At 39.1% G+C, this 18,510-nt stretch overlaps 2 protein-coding genes across 3 annotated transcripts; one reads left to right on the forward strand and one right to left on the reverse strand.

Annotated features, from left to right (window-relative positions):
• The first annotated feature begins 4,854 nt into the window (after window positions 1–4,854).
• btbd10b (BTB (POZ) domain containing 10b) lies at window positions 4,855–11,091 on the forward strand. 2 transcript variants are annotated; one of them, XM_069664003.1, is made up of 9 exons: window positions 4,855–5,013; window positions 5,394–5,545; window positions 7,185–7,378; window positions 7,758–8,073; window positions 8,236–8,338; window positions 9,075–9,195; window positions 9,402–9,599; window positions 9,701–9,811; window positions 10,057–11,091. In XM_069664003.1, exons 2-9 carry the CDS (start codon window positions 5,445–5,447, stop codon window positions 10,386–10,388), a joined length of 1,476 nt encoding a protein of 491 aa, XP_069520104.1. In that variant the 5' UTR covers window positions 4,855–5,013; window positions 5,394–5,444; the 3' UTR covers window positions 10,389–11,091. The 2 variants fall into 2 exon arrangements, with proteins under 2 accessions (XP_069520104.1, XP_069520112.1); XM_069664011.1 differs by lacking the exon at window positions 5,394–5,545 and having other exon boundaries at window positions 4,858–5,013.
• A 361-nt stretch (window positions 11,092–11,452) lies between these two features.
• On the reverse strand, window positions 11,453–16,717 carry bmal1b (basic helix-loop-helix ARNT like 1b). Its single transcript, XM_069659816.1, is given in 9 exon segments — window positions 11,453–11,654; window positions 12,857–12,999; window positions 13,254–13,260; window positions 13,781–13,922; window positions 14,361–14,476; window positions 14,662–14,768; window positions 16,275–16,353; window positions 16,430–16,594; window positions 16,596–16,717. Coding segments are annotated over 9 exon segments (1,083 nt in total).
• Between the last annotated feature and the right edge of the window lie 1,793 nt (window positions 16,718–18,510).

Genomic DNA, 18,510 nt, shown 5'->3' on the forward strand with positions numbered 1-18,510 from the left:
TGACACCAATAGGCTGGCACATCCCTGCAAACCGGTTTCATGAAGGAATAAAAACATTTGGTTTGGCAAAGAAAGTGTTGAGTAGCTCCAAGACGACTTGGATGCATAGTCGTCTGAATGATTTATGGCTGCTCTGGATTCTGCCTCCTTCATAAGCAATAAATTGTTATTCAAACGGCATGATTTAGATGTTGTATGCTGTTGTTTGGTTTCTCAGGCAAAGGAGGGATGATGTCGACAATCTAAATATATCCTGTTTCGTTACGTGATACCTGTGAGTGAGGTGACCTCATTTCATGAAAAAAGTAACTCCATTTATAGGTTTCTGGGAAAGCATTATGGCCCCGCTGTCTTACCATATTTATCATATAACATACAATACAGAAACCAGGTAAATAAATCTGTTTCTTTACTGACATACAAAGAAGTATGATTCAGAAAACACATGTCACATGTTAGATTCATATGATTTTTTACTTTGTGTTTTTGTTAATTTTTGTAAAACACAACATAACAAGTCTGATAAAATATTGAACAAACAAAAAAAAAAAGTGAAAATAACCACATGAAAATTATTAAAGGAGCTTTCACGACCCTAAAATGTACAGACGCAGCCTATTTACGGCCCACACACTTATATATAGTTCAAAGGGATGAGCCATTTTTATGTGCATTACTTTCTTTGTGACATGGGGGTGACCCGAGTTAATGATTTGCGTGCAATTCTTCCCATCAATCCCTGTCAGGTCCTCTTGCACACCAGCTACATACCATAACTGGGATGGCTCACATCGTGCCCGCATGAGGTAATGAGAGCGACTCGGGTGGGTGTACTACACATGTACAAAAAATCTAGCCCAGCTGAAGCCACAGGTGGTGCTGAGTGCTGTTTACGTGCATGATGGATGGAGCTGATAAAGACACGGGTCAGCATCAGCCAACACAGCCCTACATGTACTCTATTCGTTTTTTTCTTTCAGAGGAGAAGCAGCCCGAGTCAGGTGTACCGCTCTGTTATACCAACCTTAAACCCTTATATGGATTTCTGTGGAAGATCAGTGGAGGTTGATTTTATTTATTTAACATGTGGGATAAAAACTTATTCTAATGATGGGGTGATATATAACCACTTCCAGCACTGAAAAATGGGGACTTAACATACTTAACACACAAAAAAAGACTATAAATAGTATAAAAAGAAACGTGCATAATGCCAGAGGTGACTGTAAATACAGAGCATAATGTGCTGGGAACTTTAATGACAGTAAGTCTTTCTGTGGCACTTATTCCTTCAGTCACAGCATAGCCATGCCTCTGCCACATTTAGAAAATGTCTTTCAGGGTTACCTAACGCACCTTGTGACATCGTGACAAGGTTATACACAACCCCATACATCATAGGACTCTTAGTGCTCCACGTTCATAAAGAATGAGTAAACTGTATGTTTATAAAAGTACATTTTTTTATATTATTCAGATATCATGCTTAAAGCTAAAGATAAGGCCAATCCAACTGCCAGATCATACACTATCAAACTAGTGTGCAACATGCAGCTGATTTCTTTAAGAAGAGAAATTATGATTGGAAATTTAAATTGAGCTTCACTATTAGTTAAAATTAAGTTTACTGGTGTATTGTTTTACTCAAAATGTGAATAATCATTACTTTGCTGCATTTGATTATCACAAGAGGCCTCTGACAGCTCCACGGCTGATGCAAGATATAGCAAGTGACAGGTTCTCCAGAGGGATTTTGTCATTGACAGATGACTTGTGTAAAGTGTGAGAGAACTCTGCCTGATGATCCCCAGAAATCAGTCAAAGAGCAGGTGCAGTGTCCTGACCATACGACCATCCTGCTCTAAATATTAGCTGCTATGTGTGCTGAGATCCATCTGGTTGAGAGCAAATATTCATCAGCTCTGGGCTGGTGTCTTTGCTTCATTCCCTTCAGGCTGGCCAAGTTGCACCTCTTCACGACCTTTAGATGCTTGCATGAGGTGAACCATAAAATAAATTGCATTGCTAATAAATTAAACTTGACAGTCATTGCCTTTTCAGAGAGTATATGTTTTCACTGCAGTCCATCTGCATGAGGCATATCTCTTAGAGATGTCCTGAGCAATACACACATTTTTTTCACATATGATGCACATATGCATCATAACAAAAGTGTCATTATTCAGGCTGGAGAGTGAAAAGTTCACAAACAGTGTGACAAGCCGGGCGCTCTGCAGAGGTGTTGAAAGAAGAGTTAGCAGTGAGTGGTGGTGGAGGTGGTGTCATGCAGATGCCTGGGCCCATCGATGCATTGGAAAAGTGACATCAGCATCAACGGGAAAACGGCTCATTGATGACCAGGGGAGGGCTTCGGTGTATATAAAGGAGAGAAGCGTCCTCGCACCAAAGACTGATCAACAAGTTTGACTTCTTTGCCGCACTCTTACAGCACTATTTCAACCAAACCTGCTTTATTTTTTCTTGGATTTAAGGACAAAAATCTGGTAAGAGTGGCATGACAGTGGGTCAGAATTTAAATATGTCAATGTACAGTTGGATATGATAAAAATAAATAAATAAAATAAGATTTAAAAAAAAAAACTAATTGTTGGATTGGGAGAAAAAAAACACTATTTTCTTCTATATTTGTTTCAGTAACTCAACATGTTTTCATCGAGGCACTTGGAAACATTGGTTCTGATACTTTTTCTCGCCAATTTATACACTGAAGCCAAACCAATCAGGTAAATTCTCCTATTATTTTGTCTCTTGACAATTTGATGGTGAATTATTATAACCAATAACTAATTGTTCATGGAAATCTCCCTTGAGTTAACAGTGATATTTTATAATCCTCCAGAAAAAGAACCATCAGCGAGGTTCAGCTCATGCACAATGTCCGGGAACACAAACAAGTAGGAGACAGACAGGACTGGCTTCAGGAGAAGTTAAAGGACATCATTGTTGCAAGTGTTAAACCACAACAAGGACAATCAGGGAATATCAAAAATCTTACACCCAAATGATGTTCTGTGAAGGAGTTCAAGCCAATTTATACGTGTCCTGTATGTAACCTGAACAGAAGCTGCTTTTCTAACTGTTTGTACTGTCATTTTTATTGTATATTTATTTATTTATTTCTGTTTTTATTATTTTGTTTTTATTTATTTCCTGCTTGTATGTTAAACATTTCATTATTGTATATTTCATTAATCATTTCTCATACTTTTGGAACTATAAGTAGGTGTACAACATTATCTTATACTTTCCTGTTCTGAGTAAAGGTATCGAAATTCACATTTAGTATACATATTGTTTAATATCTATTGTTATGTGCAAATATGGACCAACTAAATGTCTAGTCTTACATGTGCTGTATGTGTTGTTTTACTTGCTTCCTTTCATAGAATTACTGATTGAAACAGGAAGTATTATTTTGTATTGTAGTTTTGATCAGCTTATTTTTTTGTACTTTGCTGGGAGTCACTCTGTCATCTTTTCTTCATGCTCCTTATCTTTCTACAACAACTCTTCTAAATAAATCTCTGTTTGAACTGCTGTACCTTTCTATTTCCTGATTACCATATAACAGTCTCACAGTTGTTTATCCTAGACACTTTAAAGTTAATCTCTTTGTTCTGCCCATTTTCATTATGAACTAGAAACTACAAAAACTCATCTGATGCTTATTAAGTCTGACAGTTCTGGGCTTTTCCTATTATCTGTACTTGCATTGCATACAAATTTCTCGATAATAGATTAGAAGTATAGTATTAGTTTAGTATAATAGATTACTCTACCACTTGACTCTCTGAGACAAACTCTCTGCCACTATTAGGGATGGCTTTATTAATTCAGTCTTGCTGTCTTCTGAAAGAATTGAAAGGTCTTCACAGTGCAAGTCAAGTATGGACCTATTACAAACCTATAAATGGACTTAATGACCTCTATTAATCCCAATATGTGGCTCCCATAGCATTGTGAATGAATTTCCTTGTCCTCATCGTCATAGAGGTCTGGTGCTTAGTTGGACATTGTATATCATGTCAGGATATAGCCATTGCCTTACAAATAACCCTGATTTTCAGTTTTTTTTCCAATAAGCTTATGTATGAAACAATTGCATGACTGTAATCTGAATCTATACCCCATCACACCTAGTTCAACAGCGCTGTCTAATTGTGTTTTTAATTATTCATGTTTTTGAAGAACTGTTTCCATTTTCTCTAATCTTAATACAAAATAGATGCAAGATGATAAGAGCATCAAAAGTGTGACAAGAAGCCCATCCAGAGGGATATTTTGATTTCTGATAAGCTATACTATATCTGTATTTCCTCAGAGGGCCATTCAGAATCCATAATTTACTTTCAAAGGGGGTTTAAAGAAATGCAGGAAAACCTTGCAAGTGTAATTATAATTTTGAATTTTTTCTAGATCTCACAATTCAGTTTTCCACCAGAAAAATAGAGGTACAATAGAACTGTTAAGTCTCCTGACCAAAAACTCTATCAATTTATCTGTTTGTAGAACTTGTAGGCCTCATGTAATGTTAATTTAATTTAATTTACAATTTCCATTTAGTTATTTAATATTCCTCAAATGTTTTCAGCCTGTTTTGAACGCCTTTGTCTGTGCTATCGTTTTAATTAAGTGAGCAAAAAAGGAAAAGGAAAAGAAACTATCGCCCCGCGTTCTCTCGCGAGATCTCACTAAAGACCATTCTCTTTTTCCTTTTACGGAATAAGTAATAACCGCTCTTCCGGTTCCGAAAAGACATCTATTAAATTCAAAATATTTGTTATTTTAACATCATATTACATTTGAATACAGAGCTAAATTAATTAGTAACTTTAGAAATAGCTTTAATTTCTTGCTGCGTGTCTGCGTCAGCACGTCAACCATTAACGGTCGTCACATTGTACGTCAGCTCGGTGAGTGTTTTGAAAGGAGATGGCTGGTTAGCTGGTGAGCGATTGGGATTACACTACAGCGGAAAACGTTGCCAACTGGGTTGGTATTTTTTCTTATGTTGGCATATCTGCCTAGAATATGACAGTCTTTATGTCATTACTGCTGGGACAACTTCACTAACTACACAGCTATCTGAGAATATCATGTAAATAGTGTTCTATCGTGCCGCTAGCAATGTCAGCTAATGTTAGCTAGCTAGACAGGCTAATACAGCAAAGAAGCTAACCAGATTGTAGGCTGACTCAGTCTAGCAGTAGCGTTGACAAGGCATTGTTCTGGGGTGTGCTGTGCTCATTAAACGTGAACAACAACTGCGTTTATTTCAAGCCAAGAGCACACGGGAAGTCTGACAACGGTTAGCCTGTGGTTTGCTAGAGGCTGTTCAGGGGATCGAACTGACTTGTTGATTTCGCCATTAGCCAGATTATGAACGGTGAAACATCCAGACCGGACTCCCCCCTGTTCGGGTGATGGCAGAGCGTCTGCAGTCATATGACAGTAACTCCAGTGACACCGAAAACTGGGAACGAAAAGCAACAAGCCGACCTCGCAAACTCTGCAAACATTTGAGGTGAGCCAGCTGACAATATGTCAGACATCCTGAGAAAAGTCCATGGCAGCAGTTTACTGTCAGTCTCTGTTAAAAGGACAGGACTGATGCTATAGTATAGATTAATCATACTGTACCATCATAAATTTGGTTATCAGAGTAGAGCAGTTTATAATACAGTATGAATCCGGTAATGGTGAAACAGTTTGTACCATGGTTTCTGCCACTTGGATATCTGTGGTTGTATAAGCAAGTATAGGGCATATTATAGATAAATTAGCAGCAGCTGTTTATTGTAATATTTGTTATATTTGTAAATCTCATAAAGCTCTTTTACTGGCAGGGTATTTATTTATCCAGATTAGGCAGAAACAGTTCTGCAGTCATTTTGTTACTTTATAACACTTACTTTACTCTATTTGGTGTGTCAAATGGGATTGTATAACTTAGTACAGATATCTAACTCTACACCTACACAGACCATTATAGAAACTCCTAAATCCTTATTACCCAGCCCTACTTGCAAAATTACAGAGTCATGTTTCAGGCAGGCAGGCAAAACCCTTATTTACAATATGTCATAGTAACGAAAGGACTATTCTCCAGAATGGCAATGCAGTGGTAAAAACCAAGTGATTATTTGTTTACTTATTTTAAATTTAAACAACCATATACATAATAGAGTTAAAACAATTTTCAAAATGTAAATTTTTCAAAAATTTCTTTAGGTTATGAAAGGTGTTTCTCTCAACTCCTATAGGTGTTTCCTATTTTGATAGTGTAACTTGTTTCATGGTTCAGTGTTTTCAGGATCCTTCCCTGTGAGGTCCTTTCATGTCTGTCTTTTTTTAATTCTGAGGGAACAATAGAAAGGCAGAAAGGATGTCAGAACAGAGTAGGCAGGAAGAGCTGCAACTTTGTGTTAGTCTCAGGCAAAGAGGAGTGTACCTGTGATGTTTGCCTGTGGTTGCTGGGTGGGTTTGTACTTAGAACACATTACTTTGCAGCCACCACCTCCTCCTTTTCTCCTTTTTATAAAATTTAAAAGTTGAATTCAGATTTTTCTTTTTCAGTAAGGAGATTTGACCTTCTCAGGAATTTATATTAAATGAGGAGTTGCTCAGTTCATTCACTACCCAGTGTCTTGTACTTGACCTGACATGTACTTCCTTTAACTGAGCTAACACGGTTGGATTATATCACACAAGAAGTGCGTCAAAGCTCAAGCGTCTCCGATTTTGGTATAGACATCAAAGACGACAGCAACGCGACTTAGCTGCATTTTAAATGTGTGTGTCATCCATTATAACACGCTAACAGAATGTGCTCGGTCTGGTTATTACATATCTCTTAAGGCCTCATGTGAGGTTGTTCGATAAGTGGAACTGTATGTAATTAGTAATGTTTTACACTCATTAACTGTCAAGAGTAGTTGTATGTAAACCAGACGTGTAAGTGTTGGGGAAATATATCCCATGGCCTGGGAGATCAGGCTTGGATTTTGTTACAGAACTGGTCTGAACAACATCTGTAAAGCCCCGAAGTTTCTCTACCAGACGTCTGTGCACCTGTGTGTCTGTTTCTATAAATACACAAATATTTCATAATAATAACCCTGTGGAGGGAGGAATGTTAAGTATGCTTTTGTTTTGAAAAGCAGCAGTCAGGCCCGAGCATCTCGAGTGGAGGCAGAAGAGAGGAAGATGAGCCTGCATGGTGCCAGTGGAGGCTGTGACCGTTCACGTGACCGCCGCCGCTCCAGCGATCGCTCCCGGGACTCCTCACATGAGAGAGAGGGCCAGCTAACTCCCTGTATTCGCAACGTCACCTCACCCACCCGCCAACACAACAGTGGTGAGTGTGCGTGGAAAGAATAGAGGACTTATATGGAAGTTGTGTTAGAGGTCCTCAGCTCTTGGCAGCTACTGCTGAGAACAGCTGACTGCATTTATCAACTTTCAGCTCAGACATGGTTTATATCTCTGCTGTTTTGGAATGTGAAAGGATAAAGTCAGAATGAATCCACCCGTTTGTCCAACAGGAAAGCTTGTAATTTGGGTTCCTTGTACAACATATATTTAAGATATATTCTGTGTCCTTTTCATTGGGTTTGTTATGGATGAGATATTACGAGCAATGGACCATGACTCAAATGGATACCAGAGAAGGTAACAAATCTGAATCGCCCATTACTTGTTTATGATCGGGTGTTGTTCTGCCCGTCTGTGTTTAGACCGTGAACGAGATGGTGGCCCATCATCGAGGCCCAGCAGTCCACGGCCTCAGAGAGTCTCTCCCAGCGGCTCCAGCAGCAGCGGGGTGGTGAGCAGTCGCAACAGCAGCCTGTCCAGTACTGAAGGTACCTTCAAGAGCCTGGGAGTTGGAGAAATGGTTTTTGTTTATGAGAATCCCAAGGAGGGAGGAGCAGGTGCCACTGTCGGAAACCGAAACATTCGGACCTCAGAAAGAGTCACTCTGATTGTTGACAACACACGCTTTGTAGTAGATCCTTCAATCTTCACTGCACAACCTAACACCATGTTGGGCAGGTACAGTATACTTTGTACATTTTTTTACTTACTCAGTGAAGCCTCAATGATTTAAAGTTAAATTACTAGTTAAAACTAAATTTGTGTTTATGAATATAAAAATGCTGTGGATATTTTGGTTTTCCAAATCTCCAAAGCTGAACATAAGCTCCTTTGTTTCAGAATGTTTGGATCTGGAAGGGAACATAACTTCACACGGCCCAACGAGAAGGGGGAGTATGAGGTGGCTGAGGGCATCAGCTCAACGGTTTTCCGAGCAATTCTGGTCAGTGTCCCTCTAACAGTTTCTCTATTTAAAATAGCAAGGCCTCATTATAGCACACTTGCTATCTAAGAAACTGGTGATTGATTATATATGTAAGGACTGATATAAGAGTAAAATATGGTTAAATTGACTTACTGTTTAGTACTACTGTTTAAGTACTAATTAAGGAGTGCAGCTAATTACTGATTAAGCACCTGTTTGTGACTTCTCTAGATCGTTATCATTGGATGATCTAATAATTCATCAGATTATAAATTTATCAGATATCTCATCTTTTACTTTCACTAAGGTCAAAAAGACTTTCAATAAAAGCAAAACATTAAAGGTTAGAACCCTGATGAACATTTTTTACTTGAGTGTTACACATGTATACTTGCATACATACAACATTGTATTAATCTTAAGACAGTTAATGATACCACTTCCTGGCTAACTGCAAGTTACCGTTGACCTACTTTTAGCCCTCCTCGTAAAAGTTTGACAGGTTAAGAAATGAATACGTTCTGAAACCAGTAAAGTTCAACCTGAGGAACTTGAAATCTTCTATTATATGACAAAATGCTAATCCAAAATCAGACACTGTTACAGAGTTGCTTTATTTTTCTTAATAAAACGTTCTTAACTCTCAAGTGCCGACAAATAACATCTGTTAATTGTCAGCACTTTTCTATGTATATTATATATATGAGTTAATGGATTAATATGGGGCTTGATATTATTTCTCTGTAATTGACAGGATTACTACAAATCTGGGATAATCCGCTGCCCTGATGGAATCTCAATCCCTGAGTTGCGTGAGGCCTGTGACTATCTATGCATCTCCTTTGACTACAGCACCATCAAATGCAGAGACCTCAGTGAGTATTTCCTCTGTTCGTTTTACACATTAAAGAGTGGCTGCCTTGTCACGTTCACCCCTAATAGTGAAACATCTATAAACATGCGGAGAAGCAAGGAAAGCAAAAGAACAGCATGATGAAAAATCTGTTATATTGTAGGAAATGTTGAATTTTTACTCATGGTGAGTGAAGAGTCCTGAGTCCTCTATCTCCTTTGTGATCAGGTGCCCTGATGCATGAGCTGTCCAATGATGGAGCTCGGCGACAGTTTGAGTTTTACCTGGAGGAAATGGTTCTGCCTTTGATGGTCGCCAGTGCCCAGAGTGGAGAGAGGGAATGCCACATTGTTGTCCTTACCGATGATGATGTGGTCGACTGGGATGAAGAATATCCACCACAAATGGGTGAAGAGTATTCACAGAGTGAGTAAAGATTCACACAGCATACACACACACACACAGGTCTGGGTATATACCAAAGACAGATTGTTGTTTAACTTTTCTCACTTCTTTTCTCCCTGCAGTCATCTACAGCACAAAACTGTACAGATTTTTCAAGTACATTGAGAACCGAGATGTCGCCAAATCAGTTTTAAAGGAGAGAGGATTAAAGAAAATACGACTGGGCATTGAAGGTAAGTTGAACTCCCTTAATATTCACAGTTATGCCTCTTGTCATTGGAGCAAGCTTTTAGTGAAATCCTCTCCATTCAGACAAGAAAGTTAAGCCAATGGTTTCATAAATAAAATAACATAACATCCAACACTTCATGTGCTTTGCTTTGCCTGTTCAGTGAGTGTAAAAAGAAAAAAGCAATAAGACTTTGGACACTTAGTTTACACTAACAGAGCTAATGGTTTACCACTATTCTATCCTCAGGCTACCCCACATATAAAGAGAAAGTCAAAAAAAGACCAGGAGGTCGCCCAGAGGTCATTTACAACTACGTCCAGAGGCCCTTCATCCGCATGTCCTGGGAAAAGGAAGAGGGTAAAAGTCGCCACGTGGACTTCCAGTGTGTGAAGTCGAAGTCCATCACTAACCTGGCTGCAGCAGCAGCAGATATCCCCCAGGACCAGCTGGTGGTGATGCACCCCGGCCCCCAGGTGGATGAACTGGACATCCTACCCAATCACCCACCCAGTGGGAATCACTACAGCAACAACTACAGCAACGAGCCCGACCCCGATGCACCTTCACCTGCTGTCTGAGGACACGCCGGTCCTCTCTCAATGCCTCTGCCCCTCTCCTCCTCCTCTAGTCCTCCTCCCAGCATGCTGCAGCATGGAGCGCCAGGGGCACCATAACCATATTGCCTTGACACCTCCTTTGCAGCCTTAGAGCCTCAAGAACCTGGGTGACTGTAGAGAATGAATCATGAAGGACATAAGACTGGTGAAAGAAAGAGTTCACTGTTATTTTCATTTTGTTTTTTACTTGACCAAAGGAATTTATTTTTCTGTTTGGGGGGGGAAAAAATCAGTAAAACACTTATTATTAACATTATTATTTACACTGTTATTGTTCCTTAATTTGATGGGTTTGGCTGAGCACTTTTGTGGTGTCACTGTTTTCTCACAGTTTTTATTTCAAAGATAAGTTTGATTTCGATTCTCTTTGGTGGCCTAACTACTAAATGTGCTTTGGGGAAAAAAAAAACTTGTTTGGAGAAAATGTGACTCTCTGGTCATGGAGAAAATCAGCTATCACCACGTAGTGTCATGATCTCCAGCTGAACTCCTCGATGTCTTTGAATCTTGTAATTGGGTATGTAGTCATTGGCTGGATCTGATATGTGATGTTATGCTCCTCCCACAGCCGAGATATTAAGCAGAGCACAGGCTGTTGTGGTCCGAATCTTTTTGTGCAAAGCTTGAAATTGTTGTTAAAAAATAAAACTCAAAATCATCAAATAAAGACATCAAAATAACTCTTTCTATATCTGAGCTTTGTAAACCTTTATGGTACTAGTTGTTGCGATCACATCTCTTATTACTCTGACACACCATGCAATGTAAAAAATGAAGACAAAACCAAAAAGGGATAAAATATCTTGTTTTTTATCTAGGAAAACAAGTATACATCAAGGAGGTATATATCCCAAATTAAGATGGTTACCGCTGAATAGAGCTTACAGAGGACCCTCACATGAAGAAACAGCTTATAGCATATAACTGTTTCCCCTTTGAGCCATGTCTTTAGATCTGCAGGTGTCAGAGCAGCTGCTCTATGATGATTAAAGATGAGGGTTACAGTTTCTATAACCATACATGTTTCAGTACTTCTCGTTGGAAAGCTTATACTCCTGACTACAGAGGCCCAGAGCGTTAATCTCCTTTGCAGCCTCCAGTGCTTCAGAAACCTCCTCCTCAGCCTGACCTGATGTTGCCACCTCCTGTGATGTTGAGAGGTCTTCTGCTTGGTCGGCTCTGTGCTCTTCCCTTCCCTTCTTCTCCTCCATCCCTCCCATTGGACACCTGCAGACACCACAGATGAACAGTCACCTCCAACACATTCTGGCCCTTTAAGATCGCAGAGTATATGTCTTTACACCAGATGTGGGTAAACCAATTAGTATTTTAGGAGTTATTAATGAAAGTAACCAATCTGCAAAATTTTATTTATTACTTTTCTGGTCATTTCTTTCAGGGCAGTGATGTTCTTCTCCATCAAAAACAGCTCTTAACCAATTATCAGGCCGCCCTTGCATGTTGAAGACTTCTACCAATCTATCTATCAATATCACATCTGTTTAATTATAATTTATAATGATTAAAGGGCCAGTTCGCCAATTTTCAACCTCAGTCCTATCATGCTATCATGAGGAGCTAATGCCATTATGGTAGGAAAAAAAATGCAATTTCACTCTGTTCCTTTGGAGGACGCTATCATCTTCTCCAATGGGCCCTGGAAAACCACCGCCAGACGACGTCAAAAGCGCCATCTGGCGGAAGCCAGAGAGCTTGCTAAACTACACTTCCTCAATCTAGGACGCCCGCCTCTGATGTCATGTCTCGTTCAAAATAGTCAGGTTTGAAATGTAGACTGCAGACCTGAAGATATTATAGACAATCCACCGGTATATTCTCGCTGTATTTCGGATTTTGTACTGCTCTGAGCCAGTGCCTGCAGCAATTAATGTCCCTGACTGGAAACCGGTAGTATTTCACTCCAGCATCTGAAGCTGGGCTGTTCCTTTCAGAGGGAGGGGCGCAATGCACGCTGGGTGTTGTAGGAATATAGAATGGGCAAAAACACGAACCATGTTTGTACAACTTTCTCCACAGCTATGGCGCCAATTTCAAATATTATTGCTTCTAACGATTACAGAGGACACCAGCTTTTACTGGAGAATTGCCCCTTTAATATTAGTCAGAATTGGGACAACATTTGGTATAGTTATTCATGGTTTATCTCCTGACTTTTCATTTAGAGCCATCATCCTGTCAAAAAGAAAAAGTTCTTCGAAACTTGGTGCAGACTGATAAAGAGGCTAGCCTGGTTGCAGATTCTTCGATTCTTATTAATAAACCACAAAATCTATTTCCTAAAAAACTACATGTAAATTTAATTTTAAGTTTATATTTATATATTTTATTACAACACATAAAATAATGCTCATCAAAAAAAAAGATACTGAATAAATGTTGACACTAGAAACAAAGAAAGTTTGACATACGTAACTACAGTATTGGTAGTGATGATGTACTCCACGTCTTTGGTCCAAGGGTTCATAAAACTGAACCAGCAGCTTCTCAGTGTGATGAATGAGCCGTCTTTGATTTTTAACTTGTAGCAGTTGTTATTGATCTTCTCTCTCGTCTGCAGCACTTACAGCAGACAGCACAGAGGGGACAAGGACAGGTAATGGATGAACTGTCCAGAAGTACAATGAACCACATGAGCTTCTTAACGATTGCTCTGTTCTGCTACAGACATGGCCACATAGCATTGTAATTCCAGCAGAGCAGATCAGACTGTAACAGTTCATTAAGTGTTGCTTTGTCCCCTCTGTAGGATGCATACCTTGCCTGTGACAGTCTGCTAAATGATCAATGTCATCCTCGTGGAAGTACTTGTAAACTGAAGTTCCAGCAGCTCTTCAGGTAAATAAGCCAATATGGCAGTAGCCCTTGAAATGACGAGAGCACACTAATGTGGAATGTTTTTATATTTTCTTTTATCCTCTTTATTTCCGTGACATCGGATCAAACATTGATTAATGAATTAAATCTAAACCATGACAGACGAGATGTGTGCACACAATTCAAGTAAATTAAATGGCATGACGTGAAACAAACTCCACGGGCTTGACCTTCACCGGATTCTGCACTAGTGGAGACGCTGTGTGAGGACACAATCGACCGACAGCCACCAGACAGCCTACGTTACATCCATCATTGCCCGGCTCCTTATTTTAATCCAGATCCACCTCAGAGGGGGACCAACTGTTTAAGTAGCCAGTGCTGTGAATAGTGCAGAAGCTCTAACCATCTGCAGTAAATAAAGGCAAGAAGTCAATTCTATTAAGTAATACAAACGTGTGACCATCAATATTCTGTTTCATTTGACAATAAGTGGATTATAAGTAAGGCATGCTAACATTTTTTTTTTTCAACAGTTGGAGGAAAACTTTTCACCTTCCATGTTTTGGTTACACTTCATCCTGCAGAGAAACGATCGTCTCACCCCAGAACAAAGTCTTAAAGAGTTTTGATTAATATCCGTCTTCACTCAAAGACCACCTGAGAAACAGGAAAAAAAGGCAGCATTGGAGATGGCAAGTTGTAAATTTAATCACACTTTTAATTTACTCTACAACCCCGATGAAGTATCTATCCGTCCCATAATATAGGGGTTACAATATCGGGATCAATATAAAAATGAATTACTCTCTGGGTACCTTTTAAAAAATTACACGTATAGGTTTATATGAAAAATTGGTGTTTCGAGTATTGGATGAAAAAACTAATATTCCCTGGAGGTAAAAATGTATTTATGGTTACTGAAGTGTTACAAAGATATATGTTTGTCTCTACTTTAGATTTAGAATCCAAACAATATTGCTATCAAATTTCACAAATGCAACTGTTTATGTTGGCACCATTTCCATCTTAAAAAGTCTGAAGTTGACATCGAACTTGAATTCCATACAAAGTGCTCTTGGTATTAATGAGAATTACATTTTAAATCAATGATTTTCTCATGTGGTAATGTAACCGGTGACGACAGCTGCTCCTTGACTTTGGCAATGTCTTTAAGATGCAGGTAATCAAAGAGGCTCCGTCCAATCGGGTCACTCTGGAGACAAACAGACACCCAGCAGAAGAAGATGTAAGGGTGCAAATACAACATTATAATCTTAGACAAAATCACACAATTCACTATCCATAAAATGGCATTCAGTTTCAAAATGCAGACTAGTTAAGTCAAATGTAATCACACTCAACAGTTTTCTAATATCATTTATCATAACGAACATACGGACCAGTACCTTCCTGGCTGTAGTTCAGGATCTTGTCTACAGATTCAGAAACAAACTGTATTTTCCCTCTGTCACAGACAACAACAAACAGGAAGCCATCAGCTGCCTGTGGACAACAGAGGAGGTCAGACAGAGATGGACAGAAAGAGGCCAAGATCATTTTCACAGGTAGGCCATGCAGTCAGAGCTCACCCAAGGCTCTTAGTGGCTCAACACAAGATTTCATCTGTGGTGCAAAAACACTCCGACCTTTGATCCATTCATTCTCTAGCCTCTTATTGATGTCAGTGTAATAGTGCCAGCAGGTCAGCAGAGTGGTTCAGAATCTTTTCCTTGGCAACGTCAGCCACATTCTCTTAAACCAACTGCATGTCCATTTCTGAACCTTGAACTTTTCCAAAGTGTTCAGCTATACCATCTAAACTACATTTAAACCATATCTCAGCGGCTTTCCTCAGTTCTAAAGTTACAAATGCATAACTTCCTGTAGCCTGTACTCTCCTGATCCTTGTTTCCTTGCCAATGACTAACCCCCAAAATACTTTAAACCTGCATTAACAGATTTTTGGCCACTTGTGTGCTGTGCAAGAAGCTTTCAAAACCTGTTAGTTGATATGGTGAGCGCATTTATTCTGAGTCCTGCTTGTGACCGGCTAATTATTCTTAGTCCACTATTATTATTTGCTGTTAAGCTCTGTTTCGCTTTCCTCTTCAGCTGCAAAATTTTCCACAATCTTCATCAGCTAGTTGGGTACTTTGTCTGTCAGTTGTTTGATGATCATCAGTGGATTTTCAGGAGCTGAAAACAGCTCTAAAGCAGTGAGAGTGGGCAGAAATCAAAAGGCTGCTGGCTGATACACTAAAACAATGACCTGAAGGACTCTTATGCCCTCTTGAGCTGGGGAACTGCAGAGTCGTGTGATAATCCTCAATGGGTTCATCGCTTTGAGCAATCTCTTTCACGTACACGATAGTCATCTGATGCATAAAAGAGTATAAAATGTGTTATAAGATATTGATGGTAGCAGCTTTAAATATCCAATTTTATCTTATCTGTACACACAACAATTCAAAACATGACGTCTATTTCTTCAAGACTGTATTAGCAAAGCTTTCGATGCAAAGATAAAGACTTGCCAACATTAGCAGCCTCAGAGAGGATTTTCTTTCTAATAATCACACAGCAGTTGTTTCAGGGAAAAGCTACACTGACAGCTCTGGCAGACTGCAACAGAAACATGAATGTTTAAAATCTTTTGTGTTGAGGATTTGGTTATGCATAAAAGCTTCTACCAATACTACAATAAGATGGAATTAGTCATCAAGCTCGGCAAAAAGGGGGGATTTAATTTTTAAATAATAAAAACATAAATAAAACCAACTTGAATTATGGGTTGGACTTTGAGGGTGTAGGACAGCATTCCAACTTTAGAAAACACTTAGCACTTGTAGTTGGCAGTGCAGTGGCTTTGTGCTTCCACAGATCTGTTTCTAGTCTTTTAATATTGATTCAAATTAAGTGTTTAATATTGTGTACATTGTAAGAATAACAATTAGCTTAAAACATACATTTTCATTAAGATTAAAGTGAAATCCACAACAGTAGTCCGACCTTCTGTATCAGCTGTTTCAGCTCCTGATCTGATGAGAGCGCAGGTTTGTGATTGACTTGTGTGTAACTTTTGGCAGCAGAGCCGGTTTTACAGAAGCAGGAAGTTAAATATGAATCATCGTCAGTCTTTAACGGCAAAAACTATCCTTCTCTCACCTTGTAATGTCTTCACGTGTTGCACTGCCATCAGCAGCACTGACAGTTTGTCCATTTTATGTGATTTAGTTTTGCGTTTCGGCACTAAAGATGCCAGCTTGTCTATGAAGCTGTTCATTTTATCCCTGCATCTCTTTTCTATCTGTCTGTGAGTCCCCCGGTAACAAACGCCTCCGTTTCTGACAGAGATGTTTGCTGGTTGATCCAGCGGAGTTGCTGATCAGGTTGGATGATTGTGACGACATGAACCGGTTAATCTTGGATGAAATGTCCATATTTTAATCCATTAGGTCCATGAAAAGAAAAATCATCACGTAAACACAATCAGGTCATTAACACTTGTATCAATGGGAGGGTAATTGAGCACAAGAGACATTTAGACAACTAAAAGCAGAAACAGCTTGGACAGCTGCCTCTTACTTCGTATCAGACAAAGAACATTTCATGGAGGCGGAGGCTCTCCACACATCTCAGTCACCTGCTGGATAGACTGCAAACACACCTGAATCTGTGGCCAAGAGTCAGATATGACATAAGAGCAATATTACATAAATAAAGATACGGTAAGACCCTTTAAGCTGAGGAGTCTAAACTTTGTAAACAGAGATTCAGTAACAATGATTACACTGATGATCCCTATCAGCCTTACATCAGACACTGTACATTTGATAATTACATTATGAACAGGATGTGACGTAACTTCATCTCAGGTAATCAGGTAAAAGGCTGCTGTTCTGTAGCTCAAGTAACAAGATATCCAACAGTCCAATCTGCAATAGACTGTCACATAATTAGAAAGTATTTTCTCCCTTTGATCTTAAAACTAGAGGCACCTTTAAAAGTGAGTTAAAATACATATTCAGATGTATCACAGAGGAATCTGACAATAAAGAGATGGAACAAAAAGTCTGAAAATAATCAAAGTTCAACAAATGGCAGGAGTAAACACACTCCTGCTTTACATTATCAAAGTCAGCATCAACATCCCTTTGTCCTCCCACTCATTATCATATAACTAAACACTACAGTATAATCCCTGTTTTACAACGTACTTATCAGCCTGTGTTTCATCTCTTTCTATGATGTAACAGCATCTCTAAAACTGAAGGTCTTTTTAACATATTGCTGGGGTTGATGCAGCGTTTACACCCACGGTTAGGGGACTCCTCTGTTCTTGCTTTTCATAAAAAGACACAAGAAATAAGTAATAAAAACTCTTTTGATTGAAGTAAAGCAAACATCCCTGAAGAATGAGTCCTCCCTGTACTGTCATATGATTCCAGGAAATTACTTTATAAATGGCCTGATGAAAAAAAATCAATCTTCAAAGTAAATAGTCCCTCTTTGATAAAAACCAGAGCATCTAATGCTGCGATTTAACTGGCCAGCATGACAATGAGACAGACTGTGTGATCATTATTATAGTTTGAAGTAGCAGCAACAGTAGTGATGGTAGTAAGCCTGTAGTTGTTGTTGTAGTTCTGCTACTGTGAAAAGATTCAGGAAGACAAGGTCGACAAATATCCAGCCCTATTTTTACTGATAAACAGGAAGTACAATAATCTAAAGGCCTTTCTCTTCTGTCAGACGCTTGTATTGTTGTAGTGTGACCTCATGACCTCTGAGTGCTGCTGGCATTGTGTTTGTTTTGTTTTTATGTGACTCGGTAGGCTGTGAAACTAAATTGTCCTCTGGGATAAATAAAGTTGTCTCAAACGCAACTCTTCAGCAGCCCATCACCTCCTCTCACCACATGCTGGCAGCAGAGTGCAGCAAACAGATTAACTGAAATACACTAATTGAATTACTGTAACTTCAATGTATACAGATTTAAAAAGGTGTTTCTTTTACATTTATGATTGGCCTGTTAAGCAAAAAATACTAATACCTGCATTTTCTTAACTAACATGTTATACAGTTTATTAACTTGGAAGCAATGTGACAGATCTGGGTAGGAATATCTTTAATCAGGCTGTCAGACTGCCCTCTCTGACTGCACAGTTCCCAGAATCAGCTTTATTGGCCAGGTATGTACACATACAAGGAATTTGACTTGGTTTAACTTCGCTCTGCATGTACA

Source organism: Semicossyphus pulcher, unplaced genomic scaffold, assembly GCF_022749685.1.
Source record: "Semicossyphus pulcher isolate SPU_LCO1_2020_fin unplaced genomic scaffold, fSemPul1.0.p SCAF_1, whole genome shotgun sequence".
In the NCBI taxonomy this organism is placed as follows: Eukaryota; Metazoa; Chordata; class Actinopteri; order Labriformes; family Labridae; genus Semicossyphus; species Semicossyphus pulcher.

Bases quoted from the DNA above. Each gene is read 5' to 3' on its own strand.
- btbd10b (XM_069664003.1), top strand. From the start codon at position 5,445: ATGGCAGAGCGTCTGCAGTCATATGACAGTAACTCCAGTGACACCGAA. The intron at 5,546-7,184 runs GTGAGCCAGCTG...TTTGAAAAGCAG, and splicing joins AAACTCTGCAAACATTTGAG to CAGTCAGGCCCGAGCATCTC. The intron at 9,196-9,401 runs GTGAGTATTTCC...CTTTGTGATCAG, and splicing joins CATCAAATGCAGAGACCTCA to GTGCCCTGATGCATGAGCTG.